Source organism: Tyto alba, unplaced genomic scaffold (assembly GCF_018691265.1).
Source record: "Tyto alba isolate M040663 unplaced genomic scaffold, T.alba_DEE_v4.0 Super-Scaffold_13, whole genome shotgun sequence".
NCBI lineage: Eukaryota > Metazoa > Chordata > Aves > Strigiformes > Tytonidae > Tyto > Tyto alba.
The window spans coordinates 48,308,110-48,322,498 of record NW_024881275.1 but is presented as its reverse complement, the minus strand read 5'-3'; the positions used below and the strand labels follow the sequence as shown (position 1 = coordinate 48,322,498).

The 14,389-nt window shown below is 38.4% G+C and overlaps 1 protein-coding gene across 3 annotated transcripts in view; it reads right to left on the bottom strand.

Moving 5' to 3' along the window:
• Positions 1-14,389, bottom strand: part of LOC104362884 (leucyl and cystinyl aminopeptidase) — an 85,981-nt gene that overhangs the window by 30,727 nt on the left and 40,865 nt on the right. For all 3 annotated transcript variants that reach the window (XM_032985421.2, XM_032985414.2, XM_042787579.1), the window contains 2 exons: positions 11,878-12,718; positions 7,976-8,114 (listed from right to left, as the gene is read on the bottom strand). In XM_032985421.2, coding sequence (XP_032841312.1) covers positions 7,976-8,114; positions 11,878-12,695 — 957 coding nt within the window. In that variant the 5' untranslated portion in view covers positions 12,696-12,718. The remainder of the gene's footprint in view (positions 1-7,975; positions 8,115-11,877; positions 12,719-14,389) is intronic.

Below are 14,389 nucleotides of genomic sequence, written 5' to 3'. Positions count from 1 at the left end.
AGTATAATCCAAAGTCAACATAAAGATTATCATTAATTCAAGCAAACTTTAGGCTAGATCAAAGACACAGCTCTGCTAAAAACACTGACATTGCATGAATTAAGCATTTATTTCTTCCCAGAATCCTCTTCAAAGCCAGGTAACTGGTTATCCTCATTATTTTAAAACAAAAGAACAAAAAACCCCCTCACACACCCCCTTACAAATCAAAAGAGATTGCATTTTAAAAAGTGAAGAAAAGCTAAGGTTAGTTCAAAGCAAAAACATGCCCAGCTTACACACTGCCAAAATTAACTGTCTGCTCAATCTTCTGAAGCAAGAAGTAAGACACCATGGTGTCTTCTAGTGCAGGTTTTTCTTTAATATTAGTGGAAATAATATTTAATATTTTAAATTATATTAGTTACATAATTAATTATTTAATTATATATTCTTATAATCATATCTTATATGTTCTAATTATAATGCTATATTATAATTATAGTCATTTATAATTATAGTTAATTATTTTAATTATATTAATTATATAGTTTTAATTATATTTAATATTAGCCTGGAAAGTCATGCTATATGTTTAAAAGTACTTTTCTATATAGTCAGTCACAAACATAAATTACATAAAGAATAAACCAAGATGTTTAAAACCACTATAATGCAGGACAGTAAAGGTCTGGAGACAGGGATGACAGTTCATGTGCCTTCTGAAACTTCATAAATAAGTTTGTTTCCAGAAACCACAAACATTTTAAAAACAAAAATAACCTTAGTTTTAGACATGATCATTTCAAACCAAACAATGATTTAACATTTAACTGCCACTGAAAATTTAACTGTCAGCCTTAAAGAGGAATAGATTTTTAAGCCTGAAGACATAAATCAATATAAACATGTAGTCTGACTACTGCATATGAACACAATGCCATTGTTGAATTCCTTCAGCAAATTCATAAATTTCTGCCTTTACTACAGTCTCATCTTCATAAAGACATGACACCCTATTTACTGTACCCTACTGTAGCTGTAGATAAACTGTTTCAAAAATCAGTTATCCTAATTTTTAAAAACACTCAAACAAAACCACAGAAGAAAACACCATAAGTTCAAAACACACAGAGTTTATTTCTAGCCTTTATGTGTGTCAGCCACTATATATTGCCATATTAGCAACGTACATGCTAGTTGAGGTCTACTTCTGAGATTTCTTGCTCATGTAGGTATTTATAGAAAATGATGAAGTTCACAGTCAATCTTCTTAGCACAGTTTGTTATCAAGACTTGCAGATATTACAGAAGAATCTGTACCACTTCTTTCATGACAGTGTTTTAAGTATTTTCAGAAGTGAGCCTATCCTAGTAATGATCTTACCAATGTAATATACTTCTATACATGTTCCTCTTCAATTTTCATAATTCTTTCTTTATGTGTACAAGAATCAACTCACTAGCCTGTACTTACTGCATTGGGAGTCCACACTACCTAACAGAATACATAATCCAGGCTAAATCTAAAATGTAAGAATTAGCATGTGCTAAAGCACTTGCGAGATCAGAGACAAAAGACATGAAATAAATCATAAAAACATGACAATTAAAAGAAGCTTTACATATAAAAATGGTTACCATTAGAAGACAGCTCACTGATACGTGAAATGCTGTTGAGGTAGAATACTGTGTCACAGAAACTCTTGTGTCTCATTTCTTTATTTGTACAGCCACAAGACTAAGGATTTTATTGTAATTCACATGTGCAAGTTATCTTAACAAATTATAAAACGTAAAGGAACTACTTCTGAACCCATTAACAGATGGCATGTTTGGGTCTCATACAACAACAAAAAAGGAATTACACAGCATCAAATTACCTGGGCATAAAGTTGGGGGACAAAACAAAAGAAAATAATATTGTTTGCAGTATAAATACAAATAAGTAATTATCATGGAAATACTGGCTGTTAGCAAAACTATGAATTCACTTGCTCTGTATGTTCTTATACCTTCTTGATAAATTCTAATTAAACCTGACCTGTGCTTTTGACACAAGAAGTCTCATTTGATCCCCAGCACTAAACATATAACTTGATTGCTTTTAAAGTCTTTTTTTTAATATTATTTTTATTCCACACCTGGATGCTTTCTCAAATTTTTATCAATCATACACATGATGTAACAGCCAAGTTTTAAAACAGAGATGAAAGCAACAGAAGAAAATGCAGATGAAATTTGTAATATGCTCTTAAACATTTTCTCACTATAAAAGATCAGTAAATGTTACAAAGAGAAAAAGAGTGGACAAACAGGAAGTTCAGTGAAGAGTCTCATACCAGGAACAAATGTAGCAAGACAGAATAGGTGGGTTAAAAAGCAGACAGCCAGATGATGGAAAATTATGACAATAATAATAATAAGGAGAATTCTCCTCTTGAAGGAAGCACAGGACTTTTTGCCTATGGCATATATAGGTAGCTGAGCAGAAGACATGTAGTATGCAAGGCAGAAGAGAAAGAAGCATCTCTATCTGAAGGTAATTCAAGTGGTATGACAAACAGTAGCAGGAAGCAAAGCACCAAGAAGATATGCAAAAGATGCATCACATAATTTAAAAGGGACTTCATGATGCAGGAGTGGCACAAGTCATTCGGTGAAGAATTCTATGTAGAGAAAGATGAATAGGAAAAAGACTTATCCACAACAACATGAACATACTGTTTGGCTGTATATTTAATGTGACCAGGAGGGAAAATTCGTAACACCAATGTTTACGATCATACAAATGTGCAATACCAACTCATTTTTCACTTCAAGTAGAATGGGTACAAGGTCACATTTCCCAAATATTCATTCGTCAAATGGCTTCCTATCTCCTTGAAAACTGAACAATGCAATGAATTCTACTCTGCAGAAAGAAAGGCTAGAAACTTAAATGGAAATGAGTCCTAAAGTAAGGAGGAAGAAAGAGATGAAGTACTGATGACCTTACAGTAATTGCAGCTCATCAGTATGTTTTGTCCATGTGTATGATTACTCATTGTGTACACACGTCAAGTACACATTACTATCCACAGAAAGCACCAAAAGAGCTACCCCTGCATGCACTTGGAGTTGAGCAGGGGCAGATGTGATGGGGAGCAGCTCCTTCCTAAGCACAGAACCCCACAGGCACATGCTCTGCAGGACTGCCAATACAAGGCAGAAATTATGGGAGCATGCAAGACTAAGGCAAGTACCAATATGACTTTTCCAGACATAGTTTCCATGTCCTGAGGTGTGAGAATCAGCTATTTCCAGACTCAGTAGAGTGTCCTTTTTCGGGCTGGAATAGAGTTCATGTTCATTTTGGTAGCTGGAGGAGTGCTGAAGCACACTGAGATTCCAGAGGCTCTCCAGGTCTGAGAGCCCTTGCCTGCGTGTGGGGTTGGGGGGAGCACAGCTGGAGTGCTGGGCCCGGCTTGGCCGATATTCCATGTCATGTGACGTTATGCTCACTATATAAAGGAAGGAGTGAGCCAGGAGGGGCTCTCACTTCCGGGAGTGTTGCCGTGGAGCCTTTGTGTTCGGGATCACTAGCCAGGAGCAGGCGGGTGTTGGTCAGCAGGTGGTGAGCAGCTGTATTGTACATTACCTGTTGATATTGCTGTCATCGTATTATTCTGTTACTGTTATTAAACTGTTTTTATCTCAACCCGTGAGTCTCCCTTTGCCTCTCCAATTCCCTCCCCCATTCCCAAGTGAGGGGGGGTGTGGGTGAGCAACTGCGTGGCATTTAGCTGCTGAACAGCCTCAAATGACAATATAGAGGAATATTCTCTGGTAACAAATAATAACTCACTAAACAAGGAACACAGAGTTGCCCTTTAAGACATGTTGGTTGGACCAGTTAAGTCATAATTCTTGGCAACACAGAGCTTAAGTTCTATGTGGCTTGTCTGCAGATCCTATCAGGAAAACTGAAAAGCCTGCTCAGATCTACTGATGCTCATGGTTTACTACATCAAGTGACCCACTTGCACACTTTGTAAGAAGACACAATCTGAAATCTCACAGACTTGCTGTAGGAGACTGTGTAGGACTTTGTTTGTCTCAACATCGCTGCTGCACCACTACCACTTCCTGGCCCCCGCATCCTGTTGATGCGACAGAGTACGCCTTGAAGGAGACGTGTAGTCCCCGAAGAAACCACGACGTCTGCCCGAAGCGCAAATAACAACGTCCCTGGCAACACCAGACAGACTGCACCTGCGCGTGAGCCGGGTCGGGAGGAAATTGAGGTGAGGAAGATGTGCAGAGGCTGAAGGCACCGTGGGCTGACCCTCGCCAGTGAGACCACCATGAACACCTGGGCATGCGCGCATGGAAGTCCATGGGGCAGCACACATTACAACGAGCTCCGTGGAAATGGGCGGACTTTTCCAGGAAATCGTGGGGACTAAGGCGATAAAAGGACTGTGTACTCTGTACTGGCGCGTGTGTGCGTGCGTGTGCATCGTCGCAATGTGTGCGTGTGCGTGGTCATCATTGCAAGTTGTGTGCGTGTGTGTGTGCGCGTGTGGGCTCCCAAAACATCCCTCTTGTGGACTTCGGCGGAGCTTGGAGCTTGGACCATCATCGATTGCACTGAGACTGAGCCAACGGGACATCGTGGGCTCGTGGTGGTGGTGATTAATCTTGCCGCATCTCTACTGTTTTCTAGCTTAGGGATTCTGACTTTCTCTTCCTTTTTCTCCCTGTCCTATCGCTCTTATCAGCCGCTTGTTTAATAAAGATCACAAGGTTGTCCGGCATCTGACCTCGTTTGTGTCTTAATCTCGCTCTTGGGATCGTTTAAGAACCCTCCCTGATATCGAATCGGGATATCCCCGATATTGGATCGGGACACTTGCCCAATTCGATAAACACATGGAACAATTTTCCAGATGACTTCTTCCTGTCCATGCAAAGTTGCATAAACACCTTGCACAAAATATGAAATCCAAGTGAAATCATAGGAGAAAGTAAGCAAGGTCATGGAGGGGCTAGACAAAGCATTTACTGAAGAAGACAGCTTGGAGATGCTGCACAATCACAGTGGGAAAAAAAAGCAAAGGAAGTAGATATGCCTGCTTGTTACTGTGAGGGCTCTTTCTTATTCTTCTGTAGAAGTCTATTATCACAATAGGCATTATAAGATGTACTAAAGAACAGTAGGCAGGTAATTGCTACTGAAATAATAGCACCTAGGAACCACAGAAAACACCCTCCTTGCTCTTAAATTGTGCCCAGAAAATTTCCTTCAATAGCCAACCACAAATTACAGTGAAGAAGAGTTGATCATTATTTTGCCTCCACTTCATCTGCCAATCATCAGTCAAGCTGGCAACCAAGGCCCTAGATGCCAGACATATACCAAATAATTCTGTCTCAACTAATAGGGATGAAAATTGTCACAGAATATCCTTTCTCATCTTTATAATGATGTCATCAGAGATAAGCAAGAGAACATTCAGAATATACCAGGATCAGGGTGGCAGTAAACATTCTATGGTTGTGTGGTGCAGCATAAAAGCCAAAACCAAAAATACTCTTGGTCTTTCAGAGAACCTATCAGTGTCTTTCAGAGTACCCATCCTCTGTGGAAGGTACACTGAAGAACAGGATAGACTTTAAGCAATTGTGTGCAATCAGCTCAGCAATGTCTGCTGCACACATGCAGCAATGGAAAACATAGTTTACTTTTCATACATGAAGAACTATGGAAGCTATTGGAAGTTGCCTTAGCCACTTGTCAAACTCCTAGGAGAGGAGAATGAGTGAGCACTCTGTCCTGGGTTGAGTGAGTGGTGGAGTTTTTTTTGGTGGCAGGGGAGAGGGCTATAGAGGTGGCCCCCTGTGAGAAGGTTCTCAAAGCTCTCCCAGCTCAAAGTCAGCTCCACCTCTGCAAGAAAACTGAGACAATCAGCTGCACCTCTGCGATAATATATTTAAGAAGGGGCGTGGTGACATGCAGTGGAACTTGTGAGCAGGAGTTGCAGCAGCTGCCTGAACACCAAGGTCAGTGGAGGAATGGAGGAAGAAAGGAAAGGGGAGGTGTGCCAGAGCAGAGACCCTCCTGTATCCTGTGGTGAGACGGCAGGGCAGCACCCCCCCGACCACCTATGAAGATCTACAGTGGAGCAGACATTGATTTATGGCCTGTGGTTTCTGCTTTGTTGATCAAGGTGCTGTGCCCGAAGAAGGCCAAGGTCTTGTGGGAAAAGGTAGACCCGCTGCTGTAATTCAGTGCTGGGAGGATTGCAGCATGTGGGGGTGCCCAGGCCAGTGCAGCTCTGGAAGGGCTGCAGCTGTGGGAGGGAATCCAGTCGGAGAAAGTTAGTGACCCATGATGGAGCAGTATAAGGGAATGCTGCAGCCTGTGGGAGGAACTCATGTTGGAGAAAGTTTGTGGAGGACTGTCTCCTGTGAGAGGGGGATCATGATGGAGCAGGGGGAACAAGTTCCAGAAGCTCCCCCCACCAGAGATGGAAGAAGCAGCAGGACTGACTGCACCCCCCATTCCCTGCCCCTGCGCGGCTGGGGGGAGGTAGAGATATGGGGAGCAGAACTGAGCCCGAGAAGAAGGGACAGGTGGGGGAAAGGTGTTTTCAAGATGTGGCAATATTTCTCACTGTCCTACTCCATTACATGTTGTTAGTGTCTGTAATAAATGTATGTTCTTTTTTTCCTTCCTATAATGAGTCTGCCTTTTTCTCGTGCCCATAAAGGGTGATTTTTTCCCCATCCCAGTCCTATCTCAAACCCCAAGCCTGGGTTTCTGTCCCTTCTCATTTCCGGAAGAGAAGGGAGAGAGTGTGGCTGTGTAGTCGTTGGCTGCTGACCAGGCTAAATCATGACACACCCTTTCTTGTTTACATAAAACAGGAGAGTTTTCTAGCAAAGTGTATTTCTTCTTTCAGTGAAGAAAAAAGCAGCAAATAAAGGGCACTTAGGCCTGGACATAAACTAAAGTGTTGCAGTCCTGTTAAAGAAATTATTAAGAATCACCACAAATCCAGGAATAGAAATATTCATGCTTTGTGAAAAAGATACTATATTATACGGTTCCAGTTATTAGTTTGGTTTGCAAAACCAGGATAGCTGCATGATCACCTGAGCTTTTGACAACCTTCTGGAACGCAAACTGCACAGTGTACATGTGTGTCCCATCAACACCAAGGGTGTCATTTTTTTCATTACTAGTTAGATCAATGTCAATATTAACGAGGTTCTGCTAGGTGATAAATGGTGGTAATATTCACCTAATAGGTCTGAACTTATTATCTAGTGCAGACACAGACTGGGTAATAAATTAGTCTTGCTGGTGTGCCTAAATGAATTAAGCTTCTATAAAGGTTTGTCCAGTGGCTAAATGATATAAAGCATCACCATAAAATTCAGATATGCTCTTACAAGATTTTGCCTGAAGAGATCTAGCTGAAGGAATTTGAGATGCCTCATTCATATTCTGGGCTTGACTCTGTATTCCCCTTATTTAGGCTCAAAAGCACATCATTCAAGATGAGGCATCTCTTTCACAGAGACTGTTGCTAGTTACACAAACTACTGATAAAGATATTCCAGTATTCTGCACATGTGCAGTATCAGTAAACACAGAAAACTCAAATGTGAATCTTAAGGGCTGTTGAGATTGATGTAGCCAACAATAATATTCCTGCAAAATAATGATGCATTTAAATTCAGCAGTAATCCCTCCCATAGTCATTCAATTGTCCCTACAGTAACATCCTACACTGTGCAATGCACTGAACAGTTGTTTTCTCCATGAAGTTATGTAGTTTAAGTCTTCGAGGAAGAAACAGTTGTTTTATTACAAAGTCATACAATTTATAGCTTATCTGCTCAAGTCACTCCCCGGGACATTAATGCAACAAAACCACAATGCAAAAGACTTAGACAGATTACCTAGGCAGCAGCTCTACTAAAATTCCTCTACAAAAGCAGGTACCTTTGGCATATTTGAAAGAGTGGAAAGTTTCTCATCTCTTTTGATCTTTATCAAAAAAGTAGCTTTAAATGCTGGTTCATCAAAGCAAGGAAAAGCAGACCTTGCTGCCAGAGGTTCAAACTGAGTTGCTGCAAACCACCTAATGGGAAGAGCAGAGAAAAGAAAATCAAGAATTATGAAAAGGATAAATGCCCATTTAATTATGATAGAACAGTCATTTCCCCCCCCCAAAAAAAATTGTAACAGCATGTCATGGCAGTAGCTTTCTGAATAGTAAATGATAGGGTTTGTCCAGTCAGAATAAATGCTTCATTAAGAAAAGGGGTTTTTTTAACCCCCTCAAAATGTATTTATTTGAGGACTAATCTGCTTGGGTGTTTTTTGCTTCTTAACAAAGAAGAAAACATCTCGAGTGACAATTATAGAACAATCACCAAAATGTAGTCCAGCCAGTTTCCAGTAGGTGGGGACAAAACAGAGATTGAAAAATTAAATCAGTGAGCATGCCCACTTAATGAAAATTTTGAAACATCAACAGCATATGGGACTACAAGGAAGCTTCTTCATCTAATTGTCATGCCCCCTCCTGAAGATGCTCTCATAGTTCATCTAACTGTATGCCTTCTCCCTTTGCTGTTCAGTAGATGGATTCTGTGTAAATTCATGCACTGTCCTGTCTCTAATCCAATAGCTAGTCATAGCACAACAGAACTTCTCGGAAGTCTACACTCCTTCTCCAGTATTTTTTTTGTTTGGTTGTTTTTTTTTTTGTGTTTTTTTTTTGTTGTTGTTGTTTTGTGTTTTTTTGTTTTTTGTTTTTGTTTTTTTTTTTTCCCTAAACCTACTGTCAAGCCACCCACAAGTTTGGGGGGGTTTCCTTTTCTTCTGCACCATGACTCCAACATTTTTGGACCTACAACTTGTCTGAGGAGGTGCACTGCGGACAATTCATAAATTACCAGGCCTGATTTCAAATTCTTCCTCCCTTCACCAACAATCTAAAAGTTGGTGCAGTAAGTTTATTTTTCTTTTTTATTCTTTCACACAAAAATTTTACAGAAGAAAACAATAGAGAACCATAAAAACATAAGTAAGGCCTGACCTTTATTTTTTAAAAAATTTGCATCTGGCAACAATGAATATTTTGCCATTTGATAATTTAAATGTTTTTGTGGCAATATAAAAAAATCTTCAAAAGAAAATAAAACTAAACTAGAAGAAAAGACATTTTCTTGCAAAAGCAGCTTGATAGCTTGAGCTTTATACAGAAAATGCAGCAACAACAAAGGTTGTCAAAGTAGCCTGCATTTGTAAAACTATTGTCGGTAAGTATACAGAGACAAAGCCCTAGGAAATAGAAGAGGCAGGCATGGCAACGGAAATTAAGGTATCATCAAAGAGTCATCTGAAAAGGATTTACTGAAAATCATACAAGTTAAATCATGTGCTATATCTTGTTCCTGACCAAAAGCAGGTAGCACTGGACTGAAGGGGGACAAAAACTCAGAAACTTACTGACAGATCACCTTTTTCCTCTGTGAACACTTACACATTCTCTTTCTACTACAGCAAATAGAAGGAGAAAACAAGGCTTCAGCTACATCAGAATAGGAAAAACATAGAAATTCAAAAAGAGGATAATTATTCAAGTGATTTTTGCCTTCTTCACTTACTGTATTCTTACTCCCATTTACTTCATGGCATGTCTTTAATGTTTGTGATAAAATATTTAGCTCTATTTCATTTCATCTTGTGGTTATGTTCTTCTGATGCAATCTATACCCTTTGTGATTCTTTATTATCCAATGCATTCCACAACAGAGAGGCATTTTTGTTATAATGACAGAATTCTGAATCCTGTCAGCAGTTTCCCAAGTGGCAACAGATTCTCTCCAATGATCATGAATACACTGCAAGATTTTATTATAGGCCCAGGAATAGCCCTTTCATAAGAGGCTTATCAACAGCATTTTATCTGGGGGATCTGAACTGATTTGCAAAAAACTCTATATTTATACCTCATTAAAACGCAGCCACCTTCATCAGAGATGCAAGCAAACTGAAACAAATCAACAATCCTTTAACCCAAATAAATTTCTTAAAATTCTTAATCTGTTAAAGAAAGCCCCTTAGACTAACTCACATGAGGACCAACAGGGAGAGATACTGGAGTGAACAGGAGAGTTCATGCCTTATCTCAGGTGCTGACCACTTCAAGAACCCACTTTTTGTTCCACACTTCATCTGAATGCACCAGGTTTTGCATATATTTGAAAACAACTGTTGCAGTTAACTTATTTTCTTGTACACTTCAGCACTAGGTCATAGGCCCAGTAGGATCTAGATAAAGGGAATTTTAATGGCAAACTGTGAGTAAACTTTAGAAAAATAAAGTTTACTTTATTTTTTAGAAAAATAAAGTTTTGGTTTAAATGTCTATTGCTAATAGGCCTATTAACATGTCTATTATGTTAATGTCTATTGTTAAGAGGCCTACTGAATCTGAAACAAAATATCCTAGGGTTTTGTTTATAAAACAGAATAGAAATACATCTTTCTTATGTTATGCAGCTTCCTAACAGACTGTGAAATCATCTTTACACTGAGTATCTTGTTTGTTTGTTTGTTTGTTTAAAAGATGAGCTATCATTGAAGGACTTAAAAATTTCAAATATTAGCAGCATATAGTTATTATGCCTCACTGAAGAGAGAATTATTACCATATTTGCCATACTTCTCTTTTATTCTTCAAAGAGTCTCACTGAAAAAGTTTGCAACAGCTCAATAAAGGGTCTTAAGTAACTGAAAATAAATACAATCTCAGAGTGATCCTCTTTCCAGAGAATAATTTCAAGACTATATTGTCAGTCTGTAAAAGGTTGGGTTGGTGGTGCTAATTGTAAATTCCACCTTCCCCTTTCAGGAAACAAAATCTACTTATTATTTTGGAAATTTACATACAAACTCCCGGTTGTTGCAAAGATGCTTTTTCCTTCATATCCCATTTAAACTTTTTTTTTTTTTTTCTTAAGCTTTAGATCTTATCACAAGCTAAGTAACACAAGCTGGTAAGTGTTTCATGTCTTTATTTAATAGTCATTTTATGGGCCCTTCAAAACTATTTTCCTGTCAGCTGGTCCTGGACTGACCCATGCTTCTTTTTCCATCTTTCATTTATTGCACTGCTCTGTTTCTAGAAAACCTTCATGGAAAATTATGTGCCAACAAAGGTATGAACACTCTAAGTACATGATCAGTGTACGTGATCTAAGTACATGATCAATGTAAGGCCCAGTTGAAGTGGATGGCCATTTCTTTAATCTTCTTGGCAAAAAGCACTGATTTACCCTTTTTAAAAATTAGTGTAGTGTTTACATTTTCTCCAGTCATTGAGAACTTGGTTTAAATACCAAGACTTTTCAAATATGATTGAGAATGGCTTGGCAACTACATCTGCCAGTTCCCTTTGGACTGTGGGATGCATCTCATTGGGTCCCACGGCCTTGTGTATGTTCAGGTTCCTCAGGTGGTCTTGAACCCAATCTTCTACAATGGTGGGATTTTATTCCACCAGTCCCTGCCTTGAGACTCAGGGACTTGAGAGATGTGGGAATAATTTCCAAAGAGAGAAACTAAAAATGAAGCAAGCAAAAAGCCACACTATAGATATCTAAAACCACTATACTGAACTACATTTAACTGACAGAGAGGCTGACCTGACTTGATGAACTCATTCATGAAAGACTTTTTTCAGGTAGGTTAATCAGGAGATTAAAGATTGATTTTGCTCAATAATAATCAGTTGAACGGAACATCCAACAGAAAAAGGAACTATTGTTATTTCTATTATCAAAGCACAATCTAGAAGTGACAGAGGAGAGAAGCTGCATTTGTGGGCATACCTTTGCTTAGAATTCTCATCTTTGTAAGAAATTTTGTAAAAGCCATAATAGGTATCTGATAAATTAGACGAATATTCTATGTTGACAGTATAATTCTGGCCTACGAGGAGAGCCTCAGGAGCCATGACTGCAATCTGGTCATGCAGTGGATATTCCAGGAATTCAACTGGCTTTGCTTGATGCCCTTCTGATGAAGTAATGGTTGCCTTGGTGATGTTAAGTCCTGAGCTGTGAAGTACAATCTTCCAAGTTACCTGAATAACATTAACCACTATGTTTACAGAGCCTGCAAATTTCAGAGTAGTTAGGTTTGGCTGCAAAAGAAGATCATAATGCAGTGGTACAACATCAGGAGGAAGCCTAATTTTTGCCCATGGAAATAGTTTTCCATTGGTTGCCAAAGGGTATATTAGCTCCATTGTATGATTTTTTTTATGGCAGCCTTCTTTGGTAAAGGTGCATTTGGGAAGAAGATAAATTGCCATTATTAATGAAACTGCAATCACAAGAACAACTGTGCAAACCACCATGGTCCTTGTAGAAGGCACTGAACATAATCCATTTGGATTTTGTCTATAGACAGACATGTTATTCTGGAGAGTCAAGCTTCTGTTCATGAAGGACATCCCCAGCAATTTTGCTGATGACTCGTAATCCTCTTCATCATCATCCATTTCATGATCTCCAAGGCCACGCACCAAGAGCCGGGAGCTCCTTGGTTCATATTCCACTTCATCAGGCTCCAGGGGATGTAAACAAGGCTCTTTTGCCAAGTCAACCACATCAGGCTCTTCTTCAAACATACTATTTTCAATCATATTCCTGGGTAACTGAATTTGATCTGAAAAAGAAGAGACCATATGTTACATGATAAACAAAAGGCATGATTATAATACTTCAAAGATAGTTTATTGAATTACAGAATGGGAAACACTTTTACAGCACATACAATCATGAGTTCTTTAAATTTCTATCTCAGGTTTGTTTCCAGAAAACATTTCTTTGCTTTTCTGCCTACTGTAATTTTTCATTCAGTGTCTTCAAAATGATGCTTCCGTTGTGCATACTCAATCACGTCTTGCACCATAACTGGGGATCAGCCATATCACTGCATATCATTCCCAGTTCATTGATGTCAGTGTGTTGGCTACATTTCCTCTATGCCTGTAAACTACATTTGTATTCAGCTAAATTAGTTAAAATGGTATGTTCTTTATGTTGCAGGGTAAAGCACAGGCAACCAGTGCAGTTCTAGAGGTGTTTCTGAATATGCTAGGTACTAAGTTCTCTAACAGGGACAAAATCTGCCAAGGGGCTGGTAGCTACACAAATAAAATATCCATTTGAAACTTTTAAACTTCATTTTTCACACACACTCCAAGAAATAAAAAAAAATATTTCTCACATAAAAATGACAGTATAAAAATTATAGTTCCAATTGACATCTTCAGTTAAGAGCTAGCTCATACAGTCCTTAAAACAATTCATATAGGCAAGAAGTTAAATCAGCGCCAAGCAGACTGTCTCCATAAAATTTGTCCTTAATAGATAACAGATCACTGAACATAGAAGAATTTAAATTCATAACAAATTTTAAAAGCATCAGATACTTTCATATTCTACATGCAGTTATATTTTAATCAAACTTCTGGTCCTGTCTGTAACTGTTTATTTAAAAGCTAACCTACTCAGTGGAAAGCGGAAAAAAATAAAAACACTATCAGAAAAAAGTATATACAGGGAGAGGGACACAGACATCCAAACCTAACGAACTTAGGAGCAAGGAATTCTTTTTCATACTGTATTTAATCCGAAGCTCTATAAACAACATAGAGAGGATGCTGATTGGCTTTTGTTAGAACACCACAGAGTTGTCTAGAGAACAAGACAACTCAAATCAAAAAAGCCATCTATATGGAGACTCTTCTCCAAAAAAGCCCAAGAATTCCCATTCTCAACTTTTTATGGCCTTGAAATTACAGTTAATCTGATTGTCACAGCTTCTGTCTAGGGTACTAGACAAAACTTTTGTCCAACTGCAAGGCTTCAGAAATTAAACCAATCTCTTTCAGACATGAAGTCTACTGTTAACTAAACAATAATCACATCATGCCTCTATCCTCCACGTTATGTTTTCAGAATGAGAAAGGTAACATTTCTCTTTCGATCTAAACGTACTGAAAAGTAGGTTGACTTTTATTAACTTCTGACAAGTATGTAAATCTTGCCAATCTGTATACAGCCTAAAATATCGGTGTTCCTATAATACATTACTAATTTTAACTATATTGCAAAGTTCCCATCCAATAATTGAGGATAATATTATACAGAAATAAATTACATTAATAATATCAGGAATATAACTATATATAGCTGCTTGATAGGACTTAAAATGTTGAAACAGACTAATGGAAGATATTGGAAGGGTAAAGATTCATGGTTTGGTAGTAGTCTTTTTTTCCCTTTTTTTTAAAAAAAAAAAAAACAAACGGTTTCTATACGGCTGAAATTC